The 20057-nt window shown below is 42.8% G+C and overlaps 1 protein-coding gene across 2 annotated transcripts in view; it reads right to left on the reverse strand.

Moving 5' to 3' along the window:
- LOC147024483 (F-BAR domain only protein 2-like) overlaps window positions 1-19757 on the reverse strand; it is a 180012-nt gene extending 160255 nt beyond the window's left edge. Inside the window, exon 1 of one of the 2 annotated variants that reach the window (XM_085884447.1) lies at window positions 19640-19757. In XM_085884447.1, coding sequence (XP_085740573.1) covers window positions 19640-19666 — 27 coding nt within the window. In that variant the 5' untranslated portion in view covers window positions 19667-19757. Of the gene's footprint in view, window positions 1-19634 lie in introns of both variants that reach the window. The other variant, XM_085884450.1, reaches the window with a different exon arrangement.
- Window positions 19758-20057: the final 300 nt, after the last annotated feature.

The raw sequence follows: 20057 nt of genomic DNA on the forward strand, positions 1-20057 counted from the left end.
AGAGAGAGAGAGAGAGAGAGAGAGAGAGAGAGAGAGAGAGAGAGAGAGAGAGAGAGAGAGAGAGAGAGAGAGAGAGAGAGAGAGAGAGAGAGAGAGAGAGAGAGAGAGAGAGAGAGAGAGAGAGAGAGAGAGAGAGAGAGAGAGCAAACAATGGGTGAGGGGGAGGAATTTTGGGGGGGGGCAAGAGAGGATGCATGGGGTTGACAAGATGGATACAGAAGGAAGCTCTTGGGGGGGGGGGGGGAACAAAAAAAAATTACCCCCGTGTGGGGGTGACGGTCATCTCTATAATGCCAAGTTCCCAATGTTCAGTTCAGGTAACTGCAAAACAGTCCAAACTAACCGTTTAGATTGAAATAGTTCACAGAGATACACTAGGATAATTCTACTAATGACAGAATTAATAAATATGTATTGTTCATTTAGTACCCGGATTAACACATCAGAATCACCAGTAAGTGCAATATGTGGTTTTGCGGTCCGTCCACTCTGGGGACATTTCACTTCGGGTTGGAGAAAAAAACGAAAAAATAGGCTTAGCTCTCGGAGATTATGATAATCCTGTAGATTATTCTTCACTGATTATAATGCAACTTTCAGAATGAAAATTGGTCAAGTATTTATAGAGATATTGAGGTTTGAAAAATCGTTAGAGCAAGCAAATTCATAAATTATTAATTCCACAGAAGTTTCGTGACACTGCACAAAGTAACATGTCAGGTCTGAAAAAACATTTTGTATGCCAGATTCATTAATTATTAATTCTTTAATTATGGAATGTACTCATTGATATATTAATCAGAAAGCCCGAAGCATGCAGCATAATTTGTCACTTATCCCCTCATCCGGGATCCGTGGTCTCGCCCCACAGCCTGCAGCCCTATGTCCGCCGGTGATTATGTTAGATATCGGCACGATCGAGAGGAGCCTGCGAATCATCCCTGCTGATGCACTGAATTGATGCAATCGTTTGGCCAGAATATTCGTTGTCAAGATGTTGCGTGATTAAATCACCAATACAGTCACTCAAATTTATACCGCCGACATACTTCTTAACAATCACCTTCGCCCCAGAAACCACAGTCAATCTGAACCACGCTGGCCACTGCTCAGACGCCATGGCCAGACTACTGCGCAGTTTGGTTAAAGATGACTCGGCATTTTGGCACGCGCGCACGAAATTATATTTTGAAAATAAATACCGACGTTTACATTTCGGGTTTTGAAACGTTTGCACCTTCGGCAGAAAATGTATAAATATAAAAGGCTAAAAATGTGTTTTGTAACGAACGAAGTGAGCTTAATACTTAACGCGTGCATGTGAGAATAGGAAATAACAACAACAACAACAACAACACAATAGCCCTGGCTATTTCGAATCCGTGTCGTTAGCTCTGACTTTTTGCTTCCGGTTGTTGTTAAACGCTGTGCGGTGTATAAACACGATTGGGTTTTATTTCTATCTTGTGAATATTACTTAACGTGTGCACATGAGAGAATAGGAAACAACAAAAACAACACAATACCTTGGCAATTGTGAATCCGTGTCATTGGCTATGACCATTTTGCTTCCGTTTGTTGTTTTGTTTCTGGTTTTTTTTTGTTTCCGTTTTTTGTCATGGGGAATGATGCATGCCGGGAGAACATGACCGGAAGTGTTTATTTATTTATTCAATTATTTTTTTTCCCAAAGTTAATTTTATACTTCCGAAGGTGATTTTTTCATGACAGGAAGTGTTTATTTTGTATTTAACATTACCGGGAGTGATTTTGAAACCCTTTCCGGAACTTTTAATTTCTTTTATTCTTGACCAGAAGTGATCGTTTATTTATTTTTCCCCCAAAGTTAATTATAATAAAGATATCTCCTGCATCATCAAAAAATATTTTTTAATCGTGATTTACATTCTTTGTTCGCCGATCCCGAATCCAGGCCGAAGTAACCGGAAATTGCGTGTGCTGTGCGGCGCTTACATCATCAGCTGTGCGGCGCTTACACGTACCACGGTATAGTTGGCAAGTATACAGCTGTGAACAAGTTTTATGTAAAGTCAGAAGCGAATATAAGAAGAATTCTACAATCGCTTCTAGGCTTTGCCTATTCCATATTATTTATATTTGATTTCTCCTTCCTTCCTTCCTTGCGAATCGCATCGGCGTTTTTGGCCATCTTCCAGATCACGTGACGATCAAATGGAAAGGAAATTCAAAAATCTGTCTGGTTAGATACAAGATAATATTTTTTACTATCATAATCAATAAACAGTTGCCGAATATCTTGGAGAATGGCAGACAAGATAGGTTTTGAAAATAGCGATTTTTATAACTTACGTGACCTCATCCCTGGACAAAAGTTATATCGTTGTGCAACACTCAACGACCTCTACCCACATACTAAGTTTCATCAAGATCGGAAAGAAAAATTGTTGACGGACGGACGGGCGGACGGACATTTGGTCCGGCTTTATTAGGTCATCTCGGTAGAGATGACCTAAAAATGGACATTTGGAAGGAGAGATTGGGATGGGTTAGCGAAGATCGAAAAGATCATCATTTTGGATTGGGGTTAATCTGAAATGGTGGTGAACAGCTGTCTTGAAGACTTGGAAGGAAGAATGAGATTAAAGAAGATGTGGCAGTTGGTTCCACAAGGGGGTGGGGGGGGGGAGACAAATGAGTGGAGAGAGTTTCACCAGAAGGGGGGGTTGATGGATTGTGTATGTCCTGCAGAAACCAGGGGAGGAGGACGAAGCACGGGAAGAGCAAAAGGTGCAAGACCAGAAAGGAGGTGGTAGAAGATAGAAACCAACCCGACCTGTCTGTGATGGAAGAGTGAAAGACCCACAGACTCAGCTTCATCACGGGAGATTACAATCATCTTGAAGGCCTTGGTTTCCACAGCATCAAGCTGAGAAAAATGTGAGGCATAGTGGGGCAGATAACAGCAATTTTTGAGAGGAATCGTACAAATGATGATATAAGCATCAAATTTGGCACATTTGTTCTCCAGGGGATTCTAATCAAATCTGCCTGATTGGCCATTTGAAAATCCAAATTTTGAATAATTTGAAAAAAAAATAATAATAAACCCATGTCACCCGCAGGGTGACCCGTATCTTGCCAAAAGGTGACCACGTGTGACTTCTTTAAGGTCACACTGAGGTGAACAGAGCTGCTATCCACCAGGAGCGACTCCTTGAGGAATATCTGCCTACAAGAGATTCCAATGAGAATCGTTCTACAGAATAACCATGAAAAATATGCTTTTGCCTCATAACGTCACCAAATGACGTCATAATCTCTCAAGCTTGACATATCCAGAAAGCACTCATCGTGGTGTTCAATTTGAGGTACTACACGATATGGTTCCAAAAACTTGAAAATTTGACCTTGGGGTCAAATATGTTTGACCTGAGGCGCAAACCATGAAGATCAAGGCCAATCGCCACCAAAAATTAATCAGCTGAGCGCCAGACCATGAACTATATTCCCATGAAGTTTGAAGACAATCCGATCAAAATTACTCAAAAAATAAGGGTTTCGTCGACTCCCCTGATTTGCGACAAAGTGACCTTGACCTTCAAAATTTTATGCACTGAAAGGGACCTCTATAGGTCTCTGATATGCGAAGTTACAAAAATTTCCAATGATAACTGTGCTCTGCAGAATTTTTTATACGTGATTACAGACAAACAAAAAAAACAAAAAAACATACAAGCTGACTAACATATCTTGCAAAAACTTCGTTTTGGCAAGATAAAAACTTCAAAAAAAGTCAAGATCAGGAATCAATGTTGGATGCTGGCTGAGATTGGTGAATGTTTCAGAAACATCATCAAAGACGTTCCAAGTCTGCCATCCAGTTTTCTTCCCTTTACCGCAGAAGGCAGACACGACGTCACATCCAGTGAACGCATGGAAGTATGGGATCCCTCTAGCTTTCTCAGGCCCGATTGCAGAAACGACCTCATGGACTGGAATCCATCGCGCCTTGGCTCCTTGGCCAAAGGCAATCCACATGTTCTCAAGACCTAGTTCCTGTAAGGATGGCAGTACAGATATTGCTATGATTAGTACGTCTGTGTCATTAGCCTTAATGATAATGGACTTGCTGTCTCTGTCTCTCTCTCTCTTTCTCTTTTCATCAGTCGTTGCATCCCTGGCATGTACAAATATTTGAGTGTCAGCTTCTTCATAACAACATGGAGACACAGCATCCAGTGACTTCCTTGTGTTGCTAATGGTATCTTCTCCTTTTGTGACAATGACTGTGCTTGTCGTCTGTGCTTCACACATCTTTTCCGCAAGGAAGTGAAACAGCTCAGTCTTGTTGCTGTAATCCCGAAGAAAGCTTCTCCAGTTACTTGGGGTCTTACTGGTTCCTGTCACTCTTCTTCTGATTCCTTGCCCCCTTTTCGACCTTGCCTCGGACTTCAGACTTGACTTCTTGTACACATCAAACACTATGTCCACCCTCTCGTACCTGGCACCATTGGATTCCACCTTTGGGATGATGTCTTCTTTTGCATAATCATCAAATATCTTTGAAGTGTCTGGGATGTTCACTTGCGCTTCAAGAATTTCAACCAGCTGTGACTTCAATTTGTTTTGAAGTTTTATTTTTTTTTTTCAAATTTTTCTAAATTTGGATTTTCAAATGGCCAATCGGGCAGATTTGATCAGAAAGCCCTGCAGAACAGAAATGCCAAATTTGATGCTTGTATCATAATTTGCACGATTTTTCCACTATCTACTACACTACAGGGGAGCCAGTCCAGAAGAAAGAGAGCAATACTTTCATCTTTTCAGGACTTGTCACCACTGTTTTTTTATTTTTTAATGGGGATGATTCAGAAAGTGTGTGTGCAAGTTGAAACCAATTACAGTTACTCATTTGAAATTTGCATTTATAACGATTACCTTGGGAGTTACACAAGACACCCTTCAGAAAATGATGCGAAACTTGTTGCTGCGTATAAGAAAATGCATAGAACAGCTCAGTATATGAAAATGTATCAAATAGAGAGGTCAAAATGAGCACTTGGTTTTTAAAAGCATTGAAACCTAATGATTTCACAAACAAATTTTTGTGTAATGCCTGTGACTGGTACAGACTTTTTTTTGTTATATTTACCTTTTTATGGTAAAAAGTGTGAATAAAATATCATACAAATATGTAAATTAAAGATTTTTATTCCAAAAAGGAGAAGGTGTGTGTGTGTGCGTGTGCGTGTGCGTGTGCGTGTGCGTGTGCGCCACAGTTTATTCTTAAGAGTTCCTGCTGATACTCTTATTATGTACAATATAAATAAATAAATAAATCACAGTTAGAAAACTGATCATCAATTCACCTGCCACTGAAATATTCATTTTCATCATCATTCATAACAATGCCTATTTTAACACCAGTCTTTAACACCAAAATATATTATTATTTCTCATCAACACTTCAGGATATATTGTGCACTCATCCACTTTGTGCAAAAAAAACAAACAGCGAAGCAAAGCAAAACCAAATGCTTCTTCAAAACTCATGCATGTCAACAGGAAAGGCTGCTTGCCAAGGACTATTCAACACTGCAGCAATGCTCTGCAATGTTCACTCAAAACATGCAAGTGCAACCAAAACATATTAGTTGTATCACTACATCAACCGACCCAACAAAAATGCTCGAATATCACGTTGGTTTCAGCCTCTTGAGGAATTATTTTTCCTTACCATCATTCACAATATCGACATGCATCATTCACGAAACAATTTACCACACGATTTGGCAAATTCACACTCACCAATAAATAAATATTTTTCTCAACCTCAATTAAAAATAATTATTATTATAAAAGACCCCATTGGTGTCCGAATGTTCTCGGAAATGCCACAGAGCTTGTGCTCACTGCTCGCTTTAGCGGGGCTTTGTGGCTATAAGCCATTAACCACAAGGACTCATAAATCTGTGTCCAACCCTTCCTTGTGATTGCAAGCACACCTCTCTTCCCACACCCCAATCCAAATCCACTATCAAATTCTACCAAGCCACTTGAGCGAGGATTATTTAAAACTCCCCCTATAGGATATGCGGAGGCTTATTGCCTTCATTGTCGGGTTTGTTTCTATAATACAATTAGTGTCCTCAATTTTTAATGGCACCAGAATTTGGTAGACACGAATTAGTACAAAACCACCATTTAAGCGGGGGAAAAAGAAAGTTTTTCTATTTTTCTTCCTGCACTCCCAATTTCCAAACTGTATCAATGTCCGAGCTGTCATTAAATTTTGCATCAACAATGGGAAGACAATGTATCGGGGGTTGACAATTTTTTGACCTTGACATAATTTTAAGGCCATGACCAAATTATAGGCATTTCAAAATTTTTCACCAAAACTCGACCGAGGTTGTTTGTCTGATCAGAATAAAATTTCCCTCTCTAGATAGCCGAGAGCAAGGCACATTTTGGCTTAATCTATATCATACCCTCCAGTTAAAGGTCAAGGTCAAATGGTGGTCTGGGAAAAAAAAATGCACTCAATTTTGCCAATGCAGAATCTCAAAGACCAACCGCTTGGCTTCCAAGACGTTCTTGCATCATAATAGTGGGGACCCGCACTGATGTTGTTCACCCGATAGTGATTCGTGTACTTGACCTACTTTTTTCAGATTGTGTCCCAATTACCAAAAAACATTTTTTGATAACAGCTTGAACTAGAAGGGCACTCGGTAGAGCACATACCTCCGGCACGCAATGCCCGATCCACGAGAACATATCGGGCCCATTACATTTTTGAAATATCATGCTATGCAGTAAGATATCGTTTTTGGCCCAATCTCTCAATGGTGAAGAATCACTTTGAAAATTTAATAATCCTCATATCCAGATCTGGATTCGGATATTCACCAAAATCAAATCAATTCATCCTTACCGCACCCAACCTGTCCACCAAGTTTCATCCGAATCCATCCACAACTTTTTGAGAAATCGTGCTATATGTTAGTTTAGCCATATCTTTCAATGGTGAAGAATCACAAAAAAATTATCACATCCAGAAACGGATCTAGATCCACATCTTCACCAAAATTGAATCAATTCTTCCTTGTCACACACCCAACATGTCCACCAAGTTCCATCTGAATCCGTCCACAACTTTTTGAGATATCGCACAATACATAATTTATGGCCCTTTCTCTCAATGGAGAAGAATCACTAAAAAAATTCTCGTAGTCGGATCCGGACCGGATCTTCACCAAAATCTAATCAGTTCGTCCTTGTCTCACACTGAACCTGTCCACAAAATTTCATCCAGATACATCGACAACTTTTTGAGATATCCTGCATACAAACAAACAAGAAAAAGACATCATGCAGAGCACGATACTTGCAAAGTCCACCACCTCTCCAAAGGTTGCCGTGGATACATCAAATTGTCTATTTCATTAAGATTAAAATTGACAATCTTAATCAAAGTTCAGGTTAATCAGATGAAAATTGATGATTTTTCAGATTAAATTTGGTGATTTTAGAAGCTTGGCTTTAACTTGACCTTTTGACCTCAAAATTAGTTGCTTCCCCAATTCAGTGATGCACTTTGCAAATTCTGTTCAACTTGGAAGTTAATATGATGTAAATTAATGATTTTTCAGTTGAAAATTGATAATTTTAGAAGTTTGACCTTGAGTTGACCTTTTGACCTCAATGATTGTTGGTTTCCCAATTCAGTGACGCAATATGCAAATCTTATTAAAATTTCAAGTCAATGGGATGAAAAATGACTGAAATTTGACCTCAAAATCAATAGGCTTCTCAGTTGAGACTATCTCTACAACTTGGTAAAGTTTTGTGAAGATCGCTTTAGATTTGTGATCCGTCAGTGACAAACAGACACACAGAATAACAAAATCGACTGGCTAATATATTTGAAAAATCTTTGATTTTGCAAGTAAGTAGAAGACGTTGTGCAGAGCTCAATACTTGCAAAATCAATAAAACAAATTTGACCTCAAACATAATTGGTGGTTGAATTCAATGACCAAATATGCAACTCCTCTTCAAATTTCAAGTGAATCGGATGAAAATTGACAATTTAAAAAATTCGTCCTATGTTGACCTCCAAAATAATTGGTGGTTGAATTCAATGAAATATAAATCCTCTTCAAAGTTCAAGTCAATCGGATGAAAACTGAGGAATTTAGAAATACCACCTTAGTTGTCGACCTTTGGCCTATGTTAACTTTTTGACCTCAAAAACAATAGGCTTCTTCCTTATGACAATTCTATCATGTGGTGAAATTTCGTGAAGATCGGTTTAAAATTTTGACCTGTAGGCGACAAAAAGACAGACAAAAAAATAACAAGAAAAAGGCAGAGAGGGTTGAAAACAACCTCCTTCACCTTCGGTGGGAGAGGTAATAATTTTCCTCCAATATTAATGATATTGAGTTCTATGGATATGTTGTAGATTGGGACACATTTTCTTTATTTACACCAACCATAAACATTGAAGGTCAAGTTGATATGGCAGTCCAAACAAAATATGGCCATCATTGGATTGTGGGCCAAAGGGAAGCCAGGGGAAGCTTGCCCTTGGCGATTGCTTTGTGATCACAGATATATAGTTTATATATAGTGCATGGACAAACTGTAGCAGGCGGTACAAGACTGGCCCACGAGCATATAACACGATGAAGAGGAATGCAAAGAGACAAAAGTATAAAGACCAGAGTTGCAGTCTGGACTAGAACAGAAAACAAGAGTGGACAACATGACACAACCGGACGATTTTGAATCAGTTTTCCATTGAGCACGAGCGGGTACCTGTTCCATACAAGTCCGCTACTAGTCATCCCCAAAGCAGGTTACTACACCACCTGTGCCAGCACATCAGCAAGAGTGGAGATACCATTTCTCATGCTGCTATCTTCTGCCCCGGCAATTGCAACCCCATCTTTCCTCTTCACATCCTTTGTGGTTGCCAAGCTTGCAACATTATTGAGTTGAGAATATACATTCGATGTTTGTCTTGTACGGGTTCCATCATGATTTGTACCCCTCATCGGCGATTTGGTTGCCAGTATATAATAATACACTAGCAAATAAAGCACGTCACTTTGTTGACGGGAATACCAATCTTTGCTGCGATGGCGAATCAATGGGGCAAAAACAAACAAAAAAAAGGATTTCTGGGAGATAACCAGCGTCACTGGTTGGCGTGTGTAGTTTCACCACGTGTGCCCACGTATACCCCATGCACAAAACGACTTTTTTTTTTTTACGTCACAAACATTTCTGGGAATTTTCTGAATCCACCGTGGTTGGATTCATTGAAATCCGTTAATCCGTTCAAGTTATAACACAACAAACAGAGACAGACAGAGAGAGACAGACAGACAGGGCTCTTTTTATAATAAAGACGACATTGGTATTGCTGTGCTTTGTTTCTATGACAACACGCTTTGATTATGAAAGAGCGGGTGGATTTATCAGGCAATTATTACTGACTTAAGGAAATTAGGACATCAGCAGGCCTTCAGGGGAAAGCACAGGGTTTTATTTCTGTTTTCCTATCTGTACCACCCTGAAACATTGAAACGCTCCTCGGGGAGACAAAAATATCAAGTAAAAGTTGCTTCAAATTAATGCAAACCTCCAGGGAAAAAGATATATTTTTCAATCAGACCAAAAAATGAAACTGGGCAGCATGTAATCAACAGATCACTGCATGGCAATTTCAATGGGAGCGAAGTTGCTGGCACACCATCACAAATCCTCACACTCACACCCTAACCCTAACCCTAACAAATTAATCGCGCGGGTAGATTACCTAGAGATTGTACCTCAACGGGACCGCTTGGAAACGAGCCGCTTAAGCAGCTCACTTCCTTTTGGGATAACCGAGCAGGGTATTATCGCGCAGTCCCGTTGGACCCGATCACTTGACTGGCTATTTAAAAACCAACTATATTCCGAGTGCAAGATGGCAGCTCAATTAAGGAAAAGACGCAATGAACGGGGTACATTTAAACAAGCACATTTATTTGTACAGCACAGATGGAGGCATGCACGTATGCAATCAATACAAAACACACAAGCAATGCAAAGGAGAGCTAATACTGTCTATTTATTATGTACAGTCACTTATCACAGTTCTACTTGCAGATATGGCGCCACAACTTTCATACAAAGAAAAGCAAGGAAAAACCCCCTCAAAGACAAGGGGGTAGACTGGACCCCTTGGGGTCTTTATACCATGGAGCCGTGTAGACCGCAGAGGCTCCGCGAGATTGGGCTGGCTACCTTCACCTTGCTGGGGCGACCCGCGCCGTCCCGTCTCCACGACCCATGGTAAGGCACGACTCGACGAGCGGCCACGACCTCCAGACAGAGACCTCGACCCTCTCGACCTCCAAAAAAGACCTCGAGAGAGACTCCCAACAACCCCCAGACCTTCTCCTCAGCTTATCCTTTATACCCACGTGTGCATCGCCCTCCCTACTTCCAGCACGCGCGGGAAACTTCCAGAAGCTTGGAGTTGTCGCCGCGAAGGGAGTGTGGCGCCAGGGCCGTTATTCGCCCAAAATCAGGCCCCTCCTTTACTTCAACTTTGAACCCTGGCCCGATTCACCCCTCCCCCATCCCGCGGGAAAGCAAGAAAAAAGGGGGAAGGGAAATCCCAGCGTTATCGGAACTTCTCTCCTCGGCGCTGTGGTTCTGCCCGCACTCAGCGGGGGCAACGGGTTTTCCTACCGTTGCCTTTGTTTCCTTTCTTGATGGGTATCCGTGGCAGAGACGTTATTTGATGTGGAGAGGTTTGTGGTGTGGTTGTTGAAATGCGGGTGTGGAGAAGGTGGTGAGGCGATGTTGTGGAGATGGTTGATGCTGGCGTTCGTGGTGGTTGTGAGGGTGGTGTGGTTGGGTGGTTGACGAGAAGGTGGTGGTGGTGATCATGGTTGTTGTGGGTTGGTGGCTGTTCGTTGTCTGTGGGGTTGTTGGCAGTTGACGAGGTGGTGGTGGTGGTGCTCGTGGTTGTTGTGGTTGGTGGGGCTTTGTGGTGGTAGTAATGGCGGTTGGTCCAAAATAACGATAGTAAAAGAAAAACGGCTACCTCAAAGATCACAGCCCGGGTGACACGAATAATCCCTTTAGACAACGGTGGGGAAATCTATCTGAACACAGAATTATCGGTATAACTGATCGAAGGACCTATGTGGTGCTCTGCTAATTTCCACAGCCGTAACAATACGTTAAGCCATATTTTGTGGACGTATCTCCTCCGAAACTGCCGGACGGATTGTCGCCACTTTCGGCATGCAGGTGGTCTGATGTACAGCATCGGCTATGTGAGATCACGCCAGACGTACAGGTTTGGGAATTTTTGGAGATTTTCTAATTTTTACATTCGTTTGCATGACGACGTGTGATGTCACCGCTGAGAGGCGTAATTATGTCATGACATCACTCATTCGCTGACGTCAATACATCTGTCATCGACAGACCGTCACTGATGAGAGGCGTAATGCCACTCCCAGAAAACAGCGTCTGCAATGTAAAACCCTCTTCTGCACATGCTGACTACCTCAGAAGGTGCATAGGACACAAAAAAAAGTAACAAGAAACATTGTATATAAAGAAATTCTATAAATCACATTGTGAAAACTGGATATGTTGACGTCCTAACGAACCCTCACTTTAGAAACTTCGCGTGGAGCGCGGGTTTGGCTCATATATATTACTCATGTATGAAAAACAAAGACCCACCCACATCTCACCTATAAAGAGGGAATAACCAAACATCACCTAATCAATTAAACCCAGGTGGCTTGGATTTTATAAATAAATCTACTCCTCCCATGCTCTTCTTGCCAAAGAAAGAGCTCATCACATCACATCCAACCCAGACATGAAACCAGCCATGTTCATGCTCCAGAAACACACACAAAAAAAAAACACACACAGACAACACCAGATCATGTGAGAGTTAAACAAAAAAAAAGGACATAAATAAATTAATACATTTTTTTTTAAGAGCAGAGCGAGCAGCCCATCAATGGTGAGATTTGACATTTATTTGCTTAAGGTTTGTAAAATAAAAGGAAAAAGCACCCCTCCATTTGACATCACCCACCAGCACATCGCTAGAAACGAGTGGTCGTATAGGAAATAAAAACCAGTCACATGCCGAGGCTTAGGGTTGATTGGCCCGAGGAAGCCGGCGAGGAAGCAGGGAAAACGTCACCCGAGACCGGGTCTACTCTCGCTTGTTTCTCAAATTAGCAGAGTCGATCTACGTTTACTTTTGGTTTGAAGCGTCTTTCTTCTTTTAAAAATGTATAATCCCAACCAGCATATTATAACACACATACATCCCTTTGGCCCAAATAAAGACCAAAATTATTGCCCAAAATAACTGCACCAGTTTGGTTTACAATCGGTCAAGACCGGTTGGACTTTAAAGTAACAGCTTAAAGAATTAATCAATAGTATGATAAGCCAAGTTTTGCAACCATCAGAGCGGTTTCAAACAAACAATAATTTATGAGTTTCCAAGTAACTTGGGTGCTGCTGGAAACGCTCAAATTCCCCAGCGACTCTGGCTAACTTAAAGGTTAACGACTGACTCGTTAAAAATGAGAATAAAACCATGACTTCATCTCAGTGTATCGTCGACCGAGAATTAACAGTGTCTATCTGACATTTCATTCAAATTTAGAAGAAGTCCATGTTGAAGGGCAACAGAGGAAACTAAGTAAGATTATTTTATGTAACCTTTATATGTACCTGTTATGTAGCACACGATATGAAAATAAAATGTTATGAGATAGCGGCAATTCCACTTTGAATTTTTGATTTCATTTTTCTCAAACTTTAAAAAAGTGTAGTTGGACCCTGTTAATTCTCGGTCGACGGTATGTTGATGGTCGCATGAAAACCACCATCGAAATGGTCAAGTACCATTCATTTAGTTAATGCTGATATTTTTTGCAGTGGAATTTCCACCCCCCCCCCCCAATCACTCATTTTAATGTGCAGTCACAGGTCAATTCCAGGTCCTCTCGAGATAATGTAGACTTGCAGGTGAAACCAGGAAATCATACAAAAAAAATTGCAAAACATTTCCTTCATAAAAACGATGGTCATATTAAAGCAAGGCCTTTTATTAAACATGATCCAAAGATCATAGTGGAGATGAAGTGCGCACGCACGCACGCACGCACGCACGCACGCACGCACGCACGCACACACGCACACACGCACACACGCACACACGCACACACACACACACACACACACACACACACACACGCACACACACACACAGCTTTGGGACAGTGCCATCACTTCCCACAGCACTCTGGGTCCCAGTAACGCCACACTAATTCATGTGACGAATCATTACTCATCTTCCACTTGATACTTATCAATTAAGGAAAAATGTAGAACTGATGCCATGGGAAAATGCAATAATTCATTTATTTTATTTGCCCAAAGATGGACTTGACGAGAGAAAAAAAAAAAAGTAACATCAAAAGTGATATTTAGCAGGATGACGCCGTGATACCTCAAGAAGGGACAGGGGAAAGTGAAGACCTCACAAGGTTGAAAGAGGGCTTCGAGTTCAAAATATCAAATATTAAACTACCAATATGAGCAATCTATCTGAAGATAGATTCTTCAGAAGATCGGTCCAAAGGAGGAACAAGAAAGACCATTCTAGTGTTACTGTGCACAAATGTACTGCCTCGAGCCACAAAGTGGGCACAAGTCTTCATGCCCAAAATCTCAACAAAGCTCTTTTCTAAAAACAAAATCGAGTGAGGATATCGTGACATGGAAAATAAAATAAAAAAGATGGTGGCAATCGTTTGTATTCGCAAAGTTGAAGTTCAACTTATTCAGTGGCTCAGATGGTCAGCATTTCATTTGCTTACATGTGAAAAAATAATTCCACCCTGGCTGAATGAATAGTCCGATATCTGGAGGGCCAGAGGGTATTGGGATGCATTTCCAAACAGTGTGGGACCCCCTAACCATTTGGAGGGGGGAAAGAGATAGACCAAGAACCATGATAGAACTTCCGACCTCTTCAATGCAGATATGGATCAAAGAAAACACAACCGCCATAACTTGATCTCATCAATGTGGAGGAGATGCAAATCTACCCTCATTCCTTAAGGAACTATTTCACAAACTATTCCTGACTGGCAAGGCTCATCGAATTGGTTCAAAAGCAAATAGGGTTTTAGGTTGTATTCGAAGGGGGATCATTTATAAATCAAAATAGGTAGTGTTAACATTGTACAGGAATTTCGTGAGGCCACATCTAGAATGTTGTGTGCAGTTTTGGTCACCACAGTTCAGGAAGGACATAGCTGCCATAGAGAAGGTTCAGCGCAGGACTACGATATTGATTCCAGGCCGAGCTAGACTGAGCTATGAGGAGCGGCTGAAGGAGACAGGGCTTTATACACTAGAAAGGAGGCGGTTACGAGGAGATATGATGGAGATGTTTAAGATAATGAAAGGTAAAGATAAAGTAAATGCAGATGAATTATTCAACAGAGTCGACGGTGATAAGACCAGGGGCCATAGCCTGAAGTAAAGAAGAGGAGAGTTAAGACGGTAGTTAGGCAGGGGACTTTTATTCAGAGAGTAGTTAATGAATGGAACGGCCTCCCTGGAAAGGTAGTAGCAGCAGAAACAGTAGATAACTATAAGTATAAATCGGAATTAGATGGGTACCTGGAAGTTATGGCGATAGAGGGGTATGGGGATGTTGATAAGACTTTTCAGTAGTTTGAGCATTGATGGGTGATTGTGTGCATGTCTGTGGAGTGCTGTTGGTGGGGGTCTTTTCAAGGGGTGTTGTGTGGTTGATGTGTTTTTAACCAAGCCCATGCCCCCTCCCCCGAGGAAAAAAAAAAAAAACGACAAAAGCTTTAAAATAAATATTACATAAAAAACCATAAATAATTACAAAAACACTGTTAGTGTTTTTTTATTGATTTTTTGATTTGATTAAAAATTGATTTTTTTTTTGCATTTCTTCTTTGGATCTTGTGTTGATAAATGTGTGGTGTTGATGTCACGCAGGCATGTGGGCTGAATGGCCTCCACCTGTGTAAGATTTCCTTGTCAAAAGTTTATCTAAGATAGATGGAGGTTACATTTTCATACCTGTTTGTTTGTGAGCAAGATATCTCAAAAAGTTGTGGACTGATTTGGACAAAACTTGATAGACACAAAACATAGACATAAAACCCTAACCCTAACAGCAAAATAATTTCTAAGAAAGCTTATTCACAAAAAATAACAATGAAAAAATATAATAAAAAATGACCCCCGTGTGGGGGTGAGGGTCATCTCAATAATACCACAAGTTCTCAATGTTCAGTTGTGACGAAGACTACTGCACTGCGCAGTTCTACTGCGCAGCTCGACTGTGCAGTTTGGTTAAAGATGACTCGGCATTTTGGCGCATGCACGAAATTATATTTTGATAATAAATGCCGACGTTTACATTTCGGGTTTTGAAACTTTTGCACCTTTGGCGGAAAATGTATAAATATAAAATTACCCCCGTGCAGGAGTGACGGTCATCTGTGCGAGAAAATATATAGCCTCCTGAAGGTAGGGCAGATTTTGCAAACTTTGAAGTCACGTGACGCGAAAACGAAAGCGAATATCGAAAATCCGGCCCCACAAAATTTAGATATTGTCCCATAGATTCATATGCCACAATCAAATTCAAGATCGCTTGAGAAATGTAGGAGATAAATTTTGAAAATCGTCATTTTCGCATTTTTTGCCAACTTTGAAGTCACGTGACACGAAAACGAAAGCGAATATCGAAAATCCGGCCCGACCAAATTTAGATATTGTCCCATAGATTCATATGCCACAATAAAATTCAAGATTGCTTGAGAAATGTAGGAGGAAATAGATTTTTTAAATCATCATTTTCGCATTTTTTGCCAACTTTGAAGTCACGTGACACGAAAACGAAAGCGAATATCGAAAATCCGGCCCGATCAAAATTTACATATTGTCCCATAGATTCATATGCTACAATCAAATTCAAGATCGCTTGAGAAATGGCGGAGGAGATAGAATTTGAAAATCATCATTTTCGCAACTTCAAAGGCCTCGTGACCTTGACCTTCGGTGACCTTGAAAGTCATACCATCGTGTACGTCTCATCGACCTCTATCAGGATCACTAATGACCAGATCTCCCGCTTCAACTTCATTGTGGACGGACGGATGGACGGACGGACAGATCGTCACCTCTCCTCTCAACACCAATATTATTAGGTCATGCTCGAAGAGATGACCTAAAAAGGCTAAAAATGTGTTTTATATTTATATTTCATTTCTCCTTCCTTCCTTCTTTGTGAATCACATCGGCGTTTTTGGCAATCTTCCAGATCACGTGACGATCAAACGGGAAGGAAATTCAAAAATCTGTCCGGTTAGATATAAGATAATATTTTTTACCATCATAATCAATAAACAGTTGCCGAATATCTTGTAGAATGGCAGACGAGATACGTTTTGAAAATGGGGATTTTTATAACTTGCATGACCTCGTGACCTTGACCCCGGACAAAAGTCATATCGTTGTGCAACACTCATCGACCTCTACCCACATACTAAGTTTCATCAAGATTGGAAAGAAAAATTGTTGACGGACGTACGGACGGACGGACATTTGGTCCGGCTTTATTAGGTCATCTCGGTAGAGATGACCTAAAAATAAAAACACACACATAAGCATCATTAACAAGAATATAGCAGAACTTCTTGTATGTACAATTTAATGTAAATCGACAACAAACCTGGTAATTTGGTGACCAGCTACCTTCTACAACGACATATGGATGGGCATCATGGTCACCGAACAAGGCTTCACCAACTTGCCACCAGACCACACCAACTCGAGACCAGGCCACACCAACTTGCGACCAGGCCACACCAACTTGTGACCAGGCCACACCAACTTGTGACCAGAATTCACCAACTTGCGACCAGGCCACACCAACTCACGACTCGGTCAAACAAACTCGCGACTAGGTCACACCAACTGCGACTAGGCTACACTAACTCGCGACCAGGCTTCAAATACCTTCTGAAAGAAATACAATTATCATTGTCCCGTTGACCATTTCATCCCAACGGACAAGCTTTGGATCCCAAATGTACTGAACCCCCAACACATTAGACCTGAACCCCCAACACATGAGACCTGAAACCCCAACACATGAGACCTGAAACCCCAACACATGAGACCCGAACCCCAACACATGAGACATGAAACCCCCAACACATGAGACCCGAAATCCCAACACATTAGACCCGAAATCCCAACACATTAGACCCGAAATCCCAACACATTAGACCCGAAATCCCCAACACGTGAGACCCGGAACCCCCAACACGTGAGACCCGCAACCCCCAACACGTGAGACCTGAACCCCCAACACGTGAGACCTGAACCCCCAACACGTGAGACCTGAACCCCCAACACGTGAGACCTGAAACCCCAACACGTGAGACCTGAACCCCCAACACGTGAGACCTGAACCCCCAACACGTGAGACCTGAACCCCCAACACGTGAGACCTGAACCCCCAACACGTGAGACCCGAACCCCCAACACGTGAGACCCGAACCCCCAACACGTGAGACCCGAACCCCCAACACGTGAGACCCGAACCCCCAACACGTGAGACCCGAACCCCCAACACGTGAGACCCGAACCCCCAACACGTGAGACCCGAACCCCCAACACGTGAGACCCGAACCCCCAACACGTGAGACCCGAACCCCCAACACGTGAGACCCGAACCCCCAACACGTGAGACCCGAACCCCCAACACGTGAGACCCGGACCCCCAACACGTGAGACCCGGACCCCCAACACGTGAGACCCGAACCCCAACACGTGAGACCCGAACCCCAACACGTGAGACCCGAACCCCAACACGTGAGACCCGAACCCCAACACGTGAGACCCGAACCCCAACACGTGAGACCCGAACCCCAACACGTGAGACCCGAACCCCAACACGTGACCCGAACCCCAACACATGAGACCCGAACCCCAACACATGAGACCCGAACCCCCAACACATGAGACCCGAAAACCCAACACATGAGACCCGAAAACCCAACACATGAGACCCGAAAACCCAACACATGAGACCCGAAAACCCAACACATGAGACCCGAACCCCCAACACATGAGACCCGAACCCCCAACACATGAGACCCGAACCCCCAACACATGAGACCCGAACCCCCAACACATGAGACCCGAACCCCCAACACATGAGACCCGAACCCCCAACACATGAGACCCGAACCCCCAACACATGAGACCCGAACCCCCAACACATGAGACCCGAACCCCCAACACATGAGACCCGAACCCCCAACACATGAGACCCGAACCCCCAACACATGAGACCCGAACCCCCAACACATGAGACCCGAACCCCCAACACATGAGACCCGAACCCCCAACACATGAGACCCGAACCCCCAACACATGAGACCCGAACCCCCAACACATGAGACCCGAACCCCCAACACATGAGACCCGAACCCCCAACACATGAGACCCGAACCCCCAACACATGAGACCCGAACCCCCAACACATGAGACCCGAACCCCCAACACATGAGACCCGAACCCCCAACACATGAGACCCGAACCCCCAACACATGAGACCCGAACCCCCAACACATGAGACCCGAACCCCCAACACATGAGACCCGAACCCCCAACACATGAGACCCGAACCCCCAACACATGAGACCCGAACCCCCAACACATGAGACCTGAACCCCCAACACATGAGACCTGAACCCCCAACACATGAGACCCGAACCCCAACACATGAGACCCGAACCCCAACACATGAGACCCGAACCCCAACACATGAGACCCGAACCCCAACACATGAGACCCGAACCCCCAACACATGAGACCCGAACCCCCAACACATGAGACCTGAACCCCAACACATGAGACCTGAACCCCAACACATGAGACCCGAACCCCCAACATATTAGACCTGAAACCCCAACATATTAGACCTGAAACCCCAACACATGAGACCTGAAACCCCAACATATTAGACCTGAAAACCCAACACATGAGACCTGAACCCCAACACATGAGACCCGAACCCCCAACATATTAGACCTGAAACCCCAACACATTAGACCTGAAACCCCAACACATGACAGAACATCAGTTGAGGTAAAATTAATCGCTTCCTCCACAGAGGTGTTCAGGGTTTTACGATATCACATCATGAGGTCCCGTTTCATGGTTCTCTAGAAGAAAATCTGATATTTTCATCTCCAAGAAGAGACGGGGGCTCTGCACTGCATCAAATGAAAAACATGTCGTGGACCGATCACCTTGAAAGGATCGAGAAATCCTGGAGTAACCTCACTCTCATCACATTGCTTCCCCGTCTCAATCTGCAGCTTGAGAACGACGATCAAGCTTGCCATTCAACGTCAACTCCACACATTTATCCCTCCCAATATATCCACGTAGCCACCACAAATTCAGCCGTCTCGAACAACATCATATTAAACCATCAGCAAAGATAAATAATCCTGAGGCCGGACCTCACCCAGAAGTTCGCGGAGAACGCAGCCATCACGAGCAGATCGCGCGCGCCTTAGGACCGGCGCTGGTCAAATCTCGTGAGATCAGGATCAAAGGCAACAGCGGGGCAATCTTCTCGCGAGACTTAATATTTTTCCGTATAAGATTCTTCTTCTTCTGTTTAATTTTTTTACATTCAAGAGGATCTTTGAAAGCCGTGAGGATCTATATATGCCACTTTATTATTAACACCGGCTGGAGAAAACAAGTATGGGGGACTTCAAATGTTTTGAACCGTTTCTTTCATCAATTTTGAACCCGATTATCAGAATCATCGGTGCTTTTGGCTCAGTCGACATCGTGCATCCGGTACACCTGACCGGCTGATCCCAATCTCTTTGGCAGAGTGGAAAAGAGGCCGTTTGAGTTCCCTGTGCCGAGGA

Source organism: Eptatretus burgeri, chromosome 6 (genome assembly GCF_056783735.1).
Source record: "Eptatretus burgeri isolate ZD-2024b chromosome 6, Ebu_testis_v1, whole genome shotgun sequence".
NCBI classification, from domain to species: Eukaryota; Metazoa; Chordata; class Myxini; order Myxiniformes; family Myxinidae; genus Eptatretus; species Eptatretus burgeri.